The 17,671-nt window shown below is 29.0% G+C and overlaps 1 protein-coding gene across 3 annotated transcripts; it reads right to left on the bottom strand.

Annotated features, from left to right (window-relative positions):
• Positions 1-2,909: 2,909 nt before the first annotated feature.
• On the bottom strand, positions 2,910-17,671 carry LOC126900565 (uncharacterized). Of its 3 annotated transcripts, none has more exons than XM_050676380.1 (10): positions 17,559-17,671; positions 17,429-17,455; positions 11,585-11,748; positions 11,173-11,263; positions 6,458-6,589; positions 5,942-5,971; positions 5,456-5,846; positions 5,224-5,354; positions 4,385-4,599; positions 2,910-3,360 (listed from the first exon to the last, which is right to left on the bottom strand). In XM_050676380.1, the coding sequence occupies exons 1-10, from the start codon at positions 17,602-17,604 to the stop codon at positions 3,310-3,312; spliced, it is 1,278 nt and encodes a 425-aa protein (XP_050532337.1). In that variant the 5' UTR covers positions 17,605-17,671; the 3' UTR covers positions 2,910-3,309. The 3 variants fall into 3 exon arrangements, with proteins under 3 accessions (XP_050532337.1, XP_050532338.1, XP_050532339.1); XM_050676381.1 differs by having other exon boundaries at positions 4,385-4,413; XM_050676382.1 differs by lacking the exon at positions 4,385-4,599.

Here is a 17,671-nt window from a genome sequence, read left to right as displayed (position 1 = left end):
AAACCACGCCTCCCTTACCCCCACCCTCATAAATCCAGTCCTTCCTTACCACCACCATCGAAAGACCACGCCCACTGTGTGACCTTGACATAACCCCCACCATCGAAAGACCACGCCTCTCCTTACCCCATCTATGATAAGACCACGCCTCCCTTATCTTATCTATGATAAGACCACGCCTTCTCCTTACCCCCACCCTCATGAATGCGATCCTCCATTACCCCCACCATCGAGAGACCACGCCCACTATATGACCTTGACATTACCCCCACCATTGAGAAACCACGCCCACTGTGTGACACGCCCCTCCCCCACCACGCCCACCCACCATAGGGTGGGTAGGTGAAGGGGTGAGGCGNTATATGACCTTGACATTACCCCCACCATTGAGAAACCACGCCCACTGTGTGACACGCCCCTCCCCCGACCACGCCCACCCACCATAGGGTGGGTAGGTGAAGGGGTGAGGCGGGGGGGCCTAGAATTCCCAATATTACCCTACTTATACTGCATATTTATTGTTTGTAAAATAAAAATTTATGAATTTTTGAATTGTTGTTCAGGGCCATCCCCGGTGATATCAATGAACAATATTTTATCATTATCATGGGCCACTTGTCAATGTATGATGTTATGAAAAATTAAGTTCTAACTAATAATATAATAATTTTAACACGACTCACGTCGCAATAATGTAGTGGACACTGGTTTTGAGATAGCACTTTTAATTATAAATCTTTATATGACACATGGAATAAAATTCGTCTTTTTTTAGCTGTACATATTATTTTCATAATAATGTCATTTTAGTAGCAGCACAAGGACCATAGGTACATTGTCAAGTACATAAATTGATAAATTAAAAATTAAAATCACTATCATAAAAAACGCTTCTATGCAAATCTGCAGATAGCGTTTGATTTTAAAAAATCGGTGGATTATTTCAAAAGAAACACGATCTCTTATTACCTTATTTATATCCTGATTACAAGTTTTATAATTTATAAGTATAATAATATTATACATATAAATCATAACATATGTCCAATGAAATTTTTACTTATTACTTTTATTTCGTAAAATTTAATATTTTATAATTTTCATATTAAACATTAAGTCGTATCACATATGTTTCATAAAATATGATACACTCCAATCCATAACTCAGGTGATAAATCAAACTTTTGTAACTACAGACCTATATCTAAATTATCAGCTATTCCTAAAATGTTTGAAGCCTTTATCACTAAAAAGTTATCAGTTTTAATGTCACAACAACTAGTTAGCAATCAACATGGTTTTAGACAAAATAAATCAATGCTTACTAATCTTTTTTTATATCAACCAAAAACTATTTCTGCTTTTAATGAGGGGCAGCAAATTGATTCAATATACACAGATATTCAAAAAGCATTTGACAAAGTAAACCATAGACTCTTATCAGTAAAATTAGAATATTTTGGATTAAATGGCTCATTTTTAAATTGGATTAAATTGTATTTAGTTAATCGGATACAAGTCGTAAAATTGACTTCAGTTGTTTCAAATGATATTAAAGTACACTCTGGGGTGCCACAAGGCTCTTATATAGGTCCTTTACTATTTATTTTATACATAAATGACTTGCCTAGTACTTTCGATACCCCTAAAAATAATTTATTGTTTGCTGATGATGCTAAAATATTTTTATTATTAGTTATTAACTCAATGTGTGATTGTATTAAATTACAGTTAAACATTGAAAAACTATATAGTTGGAATATTATAAATGAGTTACCTATAAACTTAAGTAAATGCAGAGGTATATCATTTTCCCGTAAAAAAGATCCTATTTTCTTTAACTATAGTTTGGAAAATTCCAATTTAACTAGGGTTGATTTCATAAGAGATTTGGCAATAATTTTTGAGGATAATCTTTCCTTTACTAGACAGATAAATTTGTCAGTAATGCTTTTAAGAGTTTGGGTTTTCTTAATAGAAATATTAAATATTTAAAAAATTATAAATACTTCAAAATTGTTAAATTTTTTCTTGTCAGATCAAAGCTTGAGTTTGGTTCTTTAGTTTGGTCCCCTAATTATACTGTTTACATTAATTTATTAAATGTCCAATACATGTATACGAAATCTATCTGTTTTAAATTGAATATTAGTCTTTCTAGGGATTCATATTATTTACATTCTACTCAGTTATGTATTACATCTTGTGAACTTTGAAGAAAAGTTGGTGATCTTATGTTTTTATATGACTAACTAAATGGTAATGTAGATTGCCTAGAGTAACTTTCAATGGTTGGCTTTAGAACTAGTCAAATAAACCTCAGAGTTATTAAACTGTTTTATGTTTCTTTCTTTACCACTTTAAGCTCTTTATCATATTTTCCTCGAGTCTTTTTGTTAGCTAATAAAATTTTAAACTATGTTGATTTTTTCTTTATGTATTGTGATGTCTTCAAGTCGAATACTTATAATGCATTATCTAATTATGTATTGTAATTTGTTTATTTCTAATTGTTTATTATAAATCTGGGTAGTATTTAGTTAAAATTGTATTTTTGATTTAATTTATGTTAACTAAGAAATTATTGTATTTATTCTATCACATTATGTTAAAGGATTTTTTTTTACCCGTTTATAATTAAAAATTAATAAATATGTTGATTGATTCACGTCTAGAGCCACTCATGCATATTATACGTATTACTTTAGTCACTCTTTGAACCTTTGCATTTCTAAGGCTTGTAATGTTTCCTTAATAAAAATATAATGCGAATTATGTCAAATATTGCCGTTTTTTTCTGCTTCAGCTAAAAGAGCTGATAAATTAAAAACAGTACATTTAGCTGATACAATTAAATACAAAAGAAAAATTTTTAATACTTTAAAAAACAAGTGTAGCTGAGTGTTGTGATACATTTATTATATTTAAAAAAAACATATTTATGTGATACATGCTTTTGAAGATATTTCACATCATACCAATCTTTAAAGCGTTATATTTAAAATCAGTTACAAAAAGTGATTTTTAATTTCACTTGAAGTTACAGTTTTTTGTTTTGCTTATACAATAAGCTTATTCTATCTTATATTGGTATTTACGACGATAATTCTACTATTCATTTAAAAAAACAAACTGTGGAATATTTATACACAGCATACGCGACTATTAATACAATAATGGAATATAAAAGTGTAAAACATTAATTTCTCAAAACATTTATTTAAAAACAATAACAAATTGCACTAAAATCTATGATGATTTAATTTTTTATTTATTTATTTTTATTTGTTTACAGTCTATATTATTTAGTTAAGTTATTATATAACGTCCTGACTTACTAAGTCTGGTTTTAATCATCGTCTGAAATACATATAAAAATATATTTATTTAATATATTTATCAATATACAGAGTGGAACAGATCTCACTGACAACTCATATAACTAAACATCTGCATAACATTTTATACTTTTTTTTTAATCAATTTTTACAATATAGGACTATATTTAAAATATATTTCATGTTATTTCGAAAAATAACATAAAACATATTTAAACAAAAAAAAAGTATAAAATGTTATATTGATGTGTTTAGTTGTCCACTCTGTATACCATTTAAGTGTTTCTGAGAGACTCAGAACCCATTGCGGAATAGAAAAAAAATAACGTGAGAATAATATTAGGGTTTGAAAATTATGCAATAATAAATTTGTGTAAACCATTTCCAAGACACTAAATTCCATTAAATTTACCATAGATATACACTGTATATCACTCTGTGATTATATCACTGCGAATCAACCTGTATACTTTACAGGTTGATTCACGATGCTTTGATAAATCTAAAGAGTTTAGATCTGCTAAATGTTTTAATTTACTATTTTTTTAAATATTTGTAATTAAGAACTATTAATTTATCATCACAAATAATTTTTTTTTAATTTATTGAAAACAAAATAACATTTTATTATTATACTACTTAATGTTTTTATCATTATGCAAAGAAATCAATTATTTTACCAAAAAAAAATATAAATATATATGGCTCTTGTAAAATTATTATTTTTCAATTGTGTATCAACTTAGAAGCTCTATGAAATAAAAAATATTGAAAATATTTGAAATCATTCACAGCATTTCTACTCTTTAGAAAAATGATTCTTTAGAAAAACCTTAACAACAAAACCTGTTTACAAAATTAATTTTGAATGGTATATAATTCTACAATAAAAAGGGGTAATGAAAATACAAATTAAATTATGTATTATATATGTGATTACTACATAAAGTTAAATTAAAATACTAAACCCTTAGAACTTTATCATTAAAGGATTAGAAAAAATAATACTCGCATAAAATTTTTATAACAAATATTTAAATTATTACTTTATATTCTGAATCATCATGTATAATTCCTGTGATTATAAGTACGGTATAATTATCGTGATTGAATATAAATGAAGGTGATCGCATGATATTTAAAGTGTTCATTCCATGTTGAGTTTTTATATTGGAATAATTCATACTAGGACACAACACTAACGGTATTATGCTATTATCTGTTATTCTAATTTCTACACCAACTACTATAACTGCGTGATCTAAATATAATGATATATTTTTAAAACAATAATTTTATTTATTATAACGAGATTAATAGGAATGGCGTGTAAAATTCGATTAAGCCGCTCAGTTACAGGTATGAGATTTGGATAGGGGCAGCATTATTTACTTAGAATAAAATAAGCTTAGCAGCAAGTTTAATTAGATATGGAGAAACCATCAATTTGAGTGTATATAGAGTGTTCCGTTTATTATCATCTACTTAATAACTTAAAAAGTATATAAGATTTTGAAAAAAATGTTTTTGACTTATTAGGCATTAATTAATTTTTAGCATCATCCATTATAATTTATAGGGATTCCAACTTTAAATTTTAATAGCAAAATACGTATTTAACTACATTGTAAAAAAAAAATTATCTAATTAATAAAATTACTTTTATAATTAATTAATATAATAACTTTTAAAACATCACATCAAAAATTATAACAAAATATAAATTAAATTAAATCTTCTCATTAAATTTTTCATTTTCACAATTTTTCAAAAACGATCTTCATAATGTATTTACTTTTGTTACGAGTGGGTTAACCTCTCTAATTAACCCGCTATCGCAATGTATGGGCCATATAAATGTAAAATTAAAAAATTGTTGAATTACCTGGATAATGTAGTATGACTGGCGACACATATTTTTCATTAGTTTCATTTCTAAAATAATTATATAACCAAATTAACGTATTTTGAAAGTGATCCGGGTTTATATTTTGGTCGAACGTTCTATACATTCCCCTGTAAATATTATTTGAAAAAACAGTTATTCCAGTATATGTCAACTTAAGAAAAATTATATAAATTATTTTGATTTATTCAAATGCTTCCAAGTAGCATACTTAATTCGTAATCCCACAAGCATTGTATCCATTTCACGAACATTATAACCATACTGAGTGGGATAATTACTTTTAGCATACAATTCTTTTTTACGCCATGTGTGAATACCCTTATTCCAACATTCTTCTATATGATATTCTAGCATTTTCACCGTTGGCATTCTATAACGCGAAATCGACATATTATACAATTCATCAAACATGCTAGACAAATGTTTTTTATAATCCTCATTTAGCATTAAACTAGATAACCACATCTGCATACATCTTAAACTACAACCATAAAAAAAATCATTGTATGCAGTCATATAGTTATCCATTGAAGATGCTAAATAGACAGCACGAATTCCAGGAGAAATCTCACTTAAACGACGAATGTGTTCAGATATATCTAAAAAGTTTGATTAAAAAACTCAATAGTTGTTGGTGTACTTATCATGATAGATACATAATAAGAGAAGTTATATTATTTATTATATATCTTACTTTCTACTGTAGGTGCTTCCAAGTTATTCTCTGAAAATAATTTTTAACTTTTTTAAAATCAACTGTTCAACTGTGTATTATAATACATCTAGATAATTCTACTACATATCAATGGATGTTAAGGTTAGAGTAAAAATATGGTTTTATGTAAAAGTTGCAATATTCGGAAATATTATATGATTTGTCTTATTAAAACTTTTCTGAAGAGAATTTTTCACAATTTTGCACCAAATACATTGGCGTATTAAAAGAGTAGGTTAGGGAAATCGATACCTACAAACTAATATTTGTTTTTGAAACTTTCATTGTGCATATTTGATTTAAAGCGTTTTATGATAGTGATATTATTCACCGTCATCATCCAATCTAAACTGTTTTCCACTATACCAGCTCCCATCTGTACTTAATTTTTTAATTTTATATAAATAAAAACGAAAAATAATATCGTAGGAAATATTATAAAGTTAAAATATTTTTAAAATATGCATTTAATAAAGACGTATTAATTTTAAGTACCACTGAAATTTTCCGTTTGTTGTAACTGTACTTCCTCTTCTTGTAACTGTTTCTGTAATTCCTGTGCATATAATAGATCAGATTCAAAATGATTTATATTACTCTCTATTGTAGGTAGTTGTGACATACGATCTGCAAAATAATTAATTCAAACATTTTTAAAATCAACATTTTATTTAATATTTATTTATTAGATATGTTTGGATAATTTATACAGTAACTACACTACACTACTCTAATACTTAAATGACGAACACAAAATTTAACTAAATTAATTTGTTTTAGCTTCAATACAAAGCTAAGAAGGTACTACTATGTATTTTATTTTTGTAATACCTCTGGACATTTTTATTGTATCAATATATGTCATATTTAAAGAAACAAATATGATTTTGTGTAAAAGGTTCAACATTCAAAAATATTATATGAATTGTTTATTTTATGAACAATTTTTATTTAGCCATTAAGCATTTTATGCATTGGTATATTAAAAGAATAGGTTAGGAAAATAAACTATTACTTATTCTTGAAACTTTTACTGAGTACATTTGATTTAAAGTGTTTTATGATAATAATATTAATCACTGTCATCATTCAATCTAAAGTCCAAAAACTATTTAGTATTTTAACTTGATATAAATAAAATCTAAAAACAATTTGAATGTAAATATTTTAAAATAAATGATGAGACATATTATTCAAAATTTAGATTCCAAATATTTTTCAATGCACTAGTATGTAATTATGGAGGTGCCTCTTTTTGTGTCTCATTTTATCGCCGCCTTTATCACAATATTATAGCCATAGGTTGGTTGGAGTATAGCGTATCAGCGAGGTAATTTTAATAAGAGATAATATATATTATTTAGCGCCATTCTTAGTACTGTTTAGTATCTCCTTTATTGTTAATTATTTTACTAACATTTAAATATCCCAAACGTCAGCCCCTTTTTCTCACTCTTCGAATATTTATTAGACATATGTTAAAGAGTTAGTATAAAAACTCAATATATAAAATTTATTATTATTAATGCTTGATTAGTGTAAATTTTTGTGTCAAATAGATTTGCGAAAATTCATCCATTAATACTAGATTGTGTTTGGTCACATGTTATTACAGCTGAGAATCCAGCTGATCCTTTGTCTCGTGGTCTTTTCTCCGAAGAGGTTCACCTACAACTGTGATCAGTGTTAGTACTTGGTGCTATTTGTCACACATGGAGGATCAGTAAGCAAGGAGCGACAAATCGATCCATGGTCACCATGTCTTCAAACAGAACACCAGCGCAGGATAACTAAGTTATCCGTACCTTTCACCTCTGGTTTGCACCAACCTTGGGCACCCTGGTAGGGCCGCGGCTACTATCCAAGCCACTACGTATTATGGTATACGCTACCTCCAGTGTATCTCCTCACTAGGAAAGGCCAGTAGGCTCTAAGGATGAGTCTAAGAACTCGTCTCCCAGCTGCTTTCCCTAAGGCCAGCATTCGGTCATAAACCATTAAGTCACACCAGTGACAGCCACTAAGGATCTAAGCTCCACTGTTACCCAAGCGGCAAGCCGGTTTGATAACGATTGTCGGGATGACACACGGTGACTAGGCCATCATCTGGGTCACCCATCCCGTCCGTTGTACGGAAAAACCTCCGTGGGGTTTTCGGCCATGCGTCATCAACTTGCGTCGCAGCAATTTTCTACCCGTTTTGAGTTGGTGCACTCTGGCCCGGGCGAGCCAGGCTATCGGTTGCCACCCTGGTAAATGGTACAATGTAATGTTCATTGGAACGATCCATCCTTTTTACATCTACCTAAAGGTGAATGTCTGCACTTGAAATTTACGCCTTTGAGCATTGCCAAATTGCCCAACGTAAAACCTGTTAAATCCGTATCGCTTGTTATCCGTGTTTATTATCTGACGATTATCTATTGATGCGTTTCTCATCATTAGCAAAACTACAGCGTTTAATTTCGTATAGTCTTCATTTTGTTAATATAGCTATACTTAAACGAAAATGTAATATGGGTCCAATTACATTGATTGAACAAACTCGTGCAATTCATGTCGCTGTTATCTAACCCAAAAAACCTATTTCATCGATTTGTTAATATTATTATGTCTGTATTGTCGCTACCATCTTAGCGCATTTAAGCTATAAGCTATAAGCTAAGGCGCTTGCGAGCCAGTAGTTTTGCATTCCTTTTGTTGTAAAAAGTAAAATATCACTTTTGCAATTGCCGCACCCTAGTGCGCTCAGTAAATTGCTGTTGGGTCTATATCTTTTCTGAGATACATCACAGTACCATTCAGCAGCATATTGTACAAGTTGATCAGCTACTTGCATTTAACTTCAATTGATCCTTTCAACATACAACATTATCATCAGCCGTTAAATTAGATCATAAATATAATGCTTGTTCATCTTTTTTTTAAGACTTGCTCACATTTATAATTCATTATTTGTTTATATCATTGCCATTGTGGCATTAGTATTAAATGTCCCCCTATCCACATTGATGTATATAAGATTTTATAGTTCATATATAATACATTTCATTGTTATATGTTTTAAAAATTCATTCTACATTCATTCATATAGCCCTCTCATCTTATTCCTTTTCCTCGATATAGCCAGACTTAAGACAAAATAAAAATCGAACCCTCGTGAGTACCACCGGGCGCTGCGTTCATTCATACATTAATATTTTTATATGAGTTCAATAAACAAAAAATTTGTGTACAATCTTAAAGTAAGTGTTCAATAAAAAGTTTTGAGTTCGTATGTGGCGAAATCGAAATACTCAATGTCATTAGAGTATTTCGATTAGACTAATGAATCACCAATAGCTGATTTCGGACATCGATAAATATTAAACAATGAACCAATGAATCATTTCAAATTTATTTACTCTCCAGGTTTTCCTTTACTTGAGAAGATTTAGCAAATGGAATCTATAAAAATCTTAAACTTGTATCTAATGATAAAAATATCAATGCACGACTTTTGATGTGATGTGTTTTTATGTATTCTGTTCATAATTTTTCAATTTATTTCTATTTTCTCCTTGATGAATGTTTTGATTTCAATTGTCATTTTTTCTAAAAATTACATATTTAATTTAATGTTTCATAATTGAAAATATAGCCAAATATTAAATAATCCTGATATGTTAAAATATCCTGATATGTTTAGTATTGAAGTTCACAATGAATTATTCCCAAATACGTATCATTATGGATTTATAATTGAACGTAACATATTTCATTATAACACCATCGAAGTCTTCGGCAATATTGATGTATTTATGTTTTACACTATTATATGGATTAAACTTTTGGGTAATATTAAAAACTTGTTTATATCTAAATGTTTCGGTTTTTCATCATTTTCTTTACTCTGAATGAATAATAAGTTACAAGTTGCACAATTTCATTTCTTTTAATTCCAATAGGTATTTGATGATTAACTTAATACTTGAAAGATGAAAAAAAATTTAGCTATAGTTATTTTTTTTTTTTAGTTTTAATGAATTGTAATACATAATAACCTACAGTGTAGTAAGTGAAGAGTAATGTGGACACGAAGATGATTAGTCTTTTTTTTTTCACGGTCGGCATTATTGTGGGCCAGCCGGAACTGCCGTTAGGCATTACTTCAGGGCGCCGTCTATATAATTCACGCCACCACGTTGTGAATCAGCCCGAAATTAATTAAAAGCTGAATTGTAACGTGGTGTGGCCCCCTCCCGTTAACCGGATCCCAGAGTGGAAACCGTTAAGAGAGAGTTGGCAAAATAACTCACAAAACAAAAACCTATTGAACCTACTTTCCACGCCTCTCGGCTCTTCAACATCAGGTCCATCATGGACCCGACTCGGAACGTGGAACCTAGTCGGTACTCTAAAAAGTCCCGCTTCTGGGCCCACGCCTCGCACCGGAAGAGTGTGTGCAGAGCCCTTTTTAGCCTCTCTCGGGCAATCCGAACAGTGGTCGCACATCGGTGTGGCTGCTTTGCGAATACGGTGTAAGTACTCGTTAAAGCAGCCGTGGGCGGACATTACTTGGATGAGACGATAAGTCATCTCAACGTGAGTCTGGTCCAAATATGATAAGTCTGTTACTTAGATATTCACGTACGTGTGATCATAAAGCATTTACCATGCTCGGCTGACACTCCGAATCGGCTGTGGGTGTCGAAAGGCCGTTCTTATAGGAATGAAATAAGGGTAACACATAGGTATGAGGTGCAGACGAAGTGCAAGACACAAGTATTCTGAGATGTAGAAGACGAAAGTGAGTAAATGAAAAAGTAAGCAAAATTACTTGACTTAATACAGTAAACCGGACAGCGACAATCGAGTACCGAGACTGATAAATGATACAAATCATTGGAATCGACTGATCACAATGGCCAGGTCCTTTGGGTTTAAATAGTAATTCGGACGAATGCCAATTAAACGTCAATTCATCAGTCTCTAGTAGCGGACGACTTGTCTGTATTTTATTATAATATTTTACTATAATGGTAACGTGACACCATTAAAAATGTGATGCTGTGTGTTATATTTTTGTAATAACTCTAGACATTTTTTCAAAATGCCTATGAGTATTAAAGTTAAAGTAGTAAACAAGATGTCGTGCAAAAGTTGCAATATTTAGAAATGTTATATGAATTGTCTTAGAAACAATTTTACAAGGCAATTATTCTACGTACTAAAATTTTCCTCCTGTTGTAACCGTTCTTCATCATCAAATTGTAGCTGTAGCTCAGTTGCAAGTAGTAGATCATATTCAATTTTATTTATCTATTTGAAAAAAAAAATACTTAACTGAAATAATAAATCCTCATTAGGGTAAATAATTTTTTTAGTCATAAGTTATGATGATTTTACGAATTATATCGAAGAAAATATAATTGGGATTTATTTTACATAATGCTTTAATTAGGTATTAGGTGCTTAAAATGAATAATAAATTTTAGCTGTAAAATTTATAACTCAACTCATTTATATTCTCAAGAGATACAAATTATAAAATAAACTTTATATTAATTACTTAAGAGAGATTTAAATAAAAATAAGTTATACGATAAAAATAGTTGTTACCGATTTTAATATATTATTTACATGATTTAGATAAAAATGTACTTCGAGTACACTTCCATTTTGAAAATCTTTGCGACATTCAGGACATATGGTAATTGTATTTTCTACATGTTCATTGTTGATATGTGAAACCATAAGATAAGCGCTAGATTTCTTAATACTACAGAAAGGACACTCCACAACATCTAATATAAAAACATTTTTAAATCTATTATTCTTTATGTTTGTCATGTTATAAAATTTTATTTTGTAGAATAAAATATGAAGTTATAATAAGAATCATTAATATTAACTTAAAGTCAATTATAAAATCTAAAATATATTTTACATTCGTTTATTATGAATCTTACTCTTAATTTATTTACAAAATCACTCATCAATGATATTCATTTAACATTTTTATTGAGAATATTAGAAATAACATTATTAGCGACCGATTGTAATAAATCTAAATACTAAGTCTATTAATATTAAAATTTCTTTCAGTATAATTATACATATTTGACTATATTTAATAACATAATATTTTAAGATTTAAATTATTTTTCATTTATAACTCAAAAAACATCTTATTATATGATAAAACATTAGAAATTCTGCTAATGCTAAAAAATTACATATCGATCTACCATTTTCAATTTTTTTTATTTTATATGACAAACAAAAATCGGCGATTTTATTCTGAAAAAAAAATTTACAAATTTGATAATAAATGTTTGCATTCCTTTAACATTTAAAAATGTTGACATATTTAGAAATAAAATGTTCATAACCTTCACTGACTTTCAATTTAAAGCCTGAAATTTTTATCAGACTTGTCTATTATATATTCCAGAAATACTATGAAAATTTCTACCTGCTATAAGCGTTTAAAATTTATCGCCTATCATCAAATTCACAGTCATAATTTTTATTTAGATACCGAGTTGTGTAAGCGCATCGCAATTTTATTTATATTTTATAGTACGTTAACAGAAAACACAAATAACACTCTTTTAAAAAAGTTTTTTTAATGATTGTAAAGTATTCTGTTGCATATCTGTTGTACTAAATAATAATACATAGATTATTATTAAGTACTAGGTTGCGCCCCAAACCCGGAGCCCTTAGAGCCTTACGCGTCTTCGTAAGTCTCTTTGGGCCATCAACATAAGTAAGCCACTAATTTCGGTTGGGGTACACGGCTACGCCGGGCACGATAAGTGTTTTTCAGAAAAAATATTACATCAGAATCAGTGTAACAAAACTATATTTATTTTTCACTTTTTAGTTTCATGTTATGATAGTAGTTAATATCAATATCATGATTGTAACGGGTAACGGGAAATAAGGGTTCGATTCCGGAGAGGGAGTCTAAGAAACGGCTACCACATCCAAGGAAAGCAGCAGGCGCGTAACGTGGAGGTAGTGACGAAAAATAACGATACGAGAATCATCCTCCGTAATCGGAATGAATACACTACATATCTCTTAATGAGTATAAAGTGTATTAATATATAAGTTTTAATAGTAATTAGAATATATATATATTTAAAGGGACTTAAGTACGTAAACGTATCATGCATGAGGTATAGCCGTGTTTATGTGGGCGGGCATGGCGGAGGGAACATTATACACGAGGCATATACGGCGGCAGAGGCGTCGGCTGTAGGAATATATAAATGAATATTAACATATACGTATATACGTACAAATATTAATATATATATATATTAATATTAGCGGTGGCGGTAGGAATATATAATCTTCGCATAATATCGCGGCACTTTCGCTGGCATCGACGACGCGTTGTCCGGCGGTGTTCCTCGGACGTCAACAGGTTAGCAGCGTTGATAGCGACGGCGCGCGAGTGCGGATCGAATCGTAGACGTTGTCACTTTGACAACGGGAAGAAGACTACGGTATCATTTGCGGCGGAATGTCGTCGGGCGTGCGGCGCTTGCTGGACTTTGCACAGCGGCGTATAACGCGAGGTGTTGGTCAGTCAAATACTCATAATAGGGCGACGGCTGATAAAGGTGGCACGAGTCGTGGGGCATTGTGTATAATGAAACGACGCGGGCCGTGTCAATTACAATAAAAATTTGTTATATATATACGTAATTGATGACACGCGCGCGTCTACGGGTTAGAAAATATTGTTGTCTATGAGTGGTGAGCGGGGTGGGGCGAATGCGTTACAACAGTATAGTCTCAAGGTCATACACGACGGGATACGCGACATAATAACACGTGCCGCGTGGAGTTACAAACTTACAAACAACAAACGACAAACAACAAACAACAACATACACGTGAAACTAATATAAGCGTGTTAAAAAAGATTATTAATAATGTACTGTTCTGATAATGAAAGTACACACTTATAACGTCTTGAAATTTATATATAACATATAATATTCCTTGATAAAATATAGTGCAAATGCAAAATAGTGTTCTAATAATAATACATATTACACCATATAATTAAGGTTCGTAATAAACGTATGAGCAAAGATGAATCACTGCGCATATTAAAATCATGCATGTGGACTTAAAAAAAAAAAAAAAAAGCTCGTAAAACGGTGAAAAATTGAATTGATTTTTTTATCATATCTCAGATATGTCATTAGGCGGGTTTGATGAAAATTTCAAAGCTTAAGTCGTAAAACGATGGCGTCAGCGAGCGTTTTTCTCGAAAACGGTCAAAATTTTAAAACGCGAGCGGGCGAGCGGAAAAATTTTCCGACCTTCGCCAATAATTTTCCCGGAGTCTGGTGACTGAGTACTTTCGTTGAAAAAAAAAATTTTGAAAATCCGAGCACGCTAAAAATTTTTCCAGAAAATCGTTTTTTTCCTTGTTCTATTATAGAATAAGATAAATTTAAATACACATTTGTATTTCGTTTTATTAGCCATATAATATATTATAGGATATGTTTTTTTAATCATTTGTATTATTTTTGGGTACTGAAACTATAACATAATTGTTCTCAACATTTTAAGTTTAATTAGTTCATTGAAGTTTAACTAAAATATGAAATTTTGATTAAACATTAACTATTGGCAATGATTTCAATGTTATGCATTTAGTTATATTAATTATCATTGGTATCTAATTATTAGATGCTAATGAAAATTTATAATTATGTATTAGATTCCTATACATCAACACAAATTTAAATTTACTTTATTTTATTCGAATTTATATATTATAGTAACACATCACTCTAGAAGATTTTAAAACTTCTCAAAATAAATGATTGATTTCTATTAATAACACTAATAGTAGACTTAATAAGTTAAATAAAATGTTTTATGGTATGCTCAAAATTATGAATAGTAGCTTGATGGATGACAAAAAAATTCTTAAAGAAAAAGCCTGTATTTTGTTAAGTAAAATTCAAATTTTAAAAATTTTAAGTTATATAAATACTTTATATAAATTATGTAATAAATAAATTTGTTCCTAAAATCTGTAAATATAAATTAAGATATCCTATATGGTTCAGTAATGAATTAATATTATTAATTAAACAGTGACAAGAATCTTAATACTTATATAAAGTATACAAATCTATAAATTATTATATTTGGTTCTCTTCTCTTCGGACAAAATATAAATATATAATAACCCGTGATTATAATAACTATGTTAATGTTCAACTGAAACTAATCTTACAAAATGTTGGAACTTTTTTAAATCTAAAAATTCATAAATGCGCATACCTGTGACTATTTCATATATTAATAAGAAAGCTAGTACTGGTAATAAAATTGTTAATTTATTTAAGCTAAGTTTTTCAAGCGTTGAATAATTTTATTCGATAAATATTCAAATGCATTCTCTTAGCTTACAAGTGATGCAATTAAGATAAATTTAATGGAAGTTTTTAATGAGTTGTGGTTGGGTTGGGTTGGGTATATAAACTTAAATACATCTTGTAGCCCTGAGAGTATGTTAGCATTGTTTTTACTAAAATTTGCTTTTATTCTAGCTCCCTTTGTTACTTATTTATTTAATAAATTACTAAATGCAAACATTTAAATGCAAACTTCCGAACAAATACAAATTTTCTTTTAAAATTCCTACATTTAAAAGAAGGTGTTAAATCTTAAATGAACAAATTCCGACCGATAGCAAAAATTTATATATTACACAAGTTATTTTCTAAATTTATAAAAAATAAATATCCCATTTTATGTGAGAGAATTTTGATCAATGAACAATATAAATTATAGTAATGGTCTGTCCACAATTATTAATTTATGCATTTTCAAACTAACTATTCTTGACTCATTTACTGATAAAGTACAGCTTGATATTGTGTATATATATTTCGCAAAAGCTTTCGTTACAGTTAAAAATTTATTTTGAGTTTCAAACTTGATTAGTTATGATTTTAGTAACCTGCTTTTATCTTAGTTTAATTCATATTTAGCTGAAAAAGCTTGAACAGTTAAGTATAAAAATTATGTTTCAGATTTAATTTATCTTTTGTCAAGATTATCATAAATTAAGCACTTGTATCCAATTTTATTCTCTCCCTTTATAAATTATTCTAGTATGTTACGAATCTCTAAATTATGTACTACTAAATTACTGTAATATTTATGTATTGTTTTTTAAATGTGTTGATAATTTTATTAGTTTTAAGAGCGTCATGATGTAATTAGGCTTAGGCCAGCCTACCCAAACCGGGTTCCACCACGATAAAGCAATCTGAGTCTTGCAGAGCGTCAGTCAGAACACCCGTGTGTCAAAGCTTCTGTTTTCAAAAATTACATGTTAATAAGTTAATATATGTAATTGTTGTAAAAGTTATGTGTTAATAGTTATTCTATTAAACTCTAATTTAAAGTTAAACAGAGCATCTGAAAAATATGTGTTGTCTCTTCTAATATTCACTTGTACCTTCTCCTCCACTCTCCACGTTACAAGTAATAAACCATTCTTTATTAGCAGATGATACTAAAATTTATAAAAAAATTGAATGTGTAAATAATTCCATGCTATTTCAAGAATTTCTAAATAATCTATTTATCTGGTATAATAATATAACTATTAACATTGATAGAAGTGCAGCTGTTTCTTTTAAATTAAAACAAAATACATTAATATATAATTACCTTCAGGATTATTTTAATTTATCCCGTAAAAATATATTAATAATTAATAATTTAGATGTCACTTATGATTCAAAAATCTCTTTTAATTGGCTTATTGAGCTCATAAGAAATAAATCTTTAATGAAACTGAGATTATAAAAAATGCTGTTATATTCATTTTAATAATGTGGTGTTGCTAAATATGTTATATTATTACTCTCTAATTGGTTATAAAATTGAATATGCAAATTTAATTTGGTATTCAGATTGAATCCTTTAAAAACAATGCATATATTTTATACAAAATATTTTTTTAGATTTTTATGTTATAAATATTATTACCAAAACCTTACTCACTCAGGGTGAACAATATAAAGATATTTTTTAATGTCATTCCATTTAAAATTATATTTCAAGTTATTTATTTAAAATTTTCATTAAAATTACTCAATAATTATATAGATTGTTTTGTACTAGTTGTAATAAAAATATTTTTTTAATAACCTCAGAACAAAAGTCAACCTTATATTTTATACATTTCACTATTTACTATTTTTGAATTTTACTCATTTTAATAGTTCAAGGTCTACTATATTTTTTTAAAACTGATTCTGGAGTAATACTTTTCATGCGTAACATTTATTATATCTAGTATAGCCAGGTACTCCAAGTGGAATTAGTGGCCTACCCATAACGATATCCCAAGTCTGAAGCGGAGCCCCAGCTAGACAGAGCCTAGTTATATAATATTAAAACTGTATGTCCAAAAAAATTTACCATTTGAAAAATTTTTACAGAATGATCCTGAAACAGTTAAAAAAACAAAATTATAAGCAAATTGATTAATATTGATTTTATTAATAGAGTATAATATTCAAAATATGCATAAACAAAAATATTTATATACCATAAGTTGCAAAAATTAGAAATATTATAATTGAATCAAAATTCATTTTAAAGTATTATTCCTTTTTTAAAAACTATGCATTCGAACATTGAATAAAGTATTTACAATATATT

This window comes from Daktulosphaira vitifoliae, unplaced genomic scaffold (genome assembly GCF_025091365.1).
Source record: "Daktulosphaira vitifoliae isolate Bord-2020 unplaced genomic scaffold, ASM2509136v1 Scaffold_3, whole genome shotgun sequence".
NCBI lineage: Eukaryota > Metazoa > Arthropoda > Insecta > Hemiptera > Phylloxeridae > Daktulosphaira > Daktulosphaira vitifoliae.
The sequence above is the reverse complement of the archived record's forward strand: the minus strand, read 5'-3'. Positions and strand labels throughout refer to the sequence as shown.

Bases quoted from the DNA above. Each gene is read 5' to 3' on its own strand.
- LOC126900565 (XM_050676380.1), bottom strand. From the start codon at position 17,604: ATGAATTTTGATTCAATTATAATATTTCTAATTTTTGCAACTTATG. The intron at 11,749-17,428 runs GTAAATTTTTTT...TTTTTATATTAG, and splicing joins CTGTAAAAATTTTTCAAATG to ATGTTGTGGAGTGTCCTTTC. The intron at 3,361-4,384 runs GTAATAATTTAA...TATGTATTTCAG, and splicing joins ATGATGATTCAGAATATAAA to ACGATGATTAAAACCAGACT.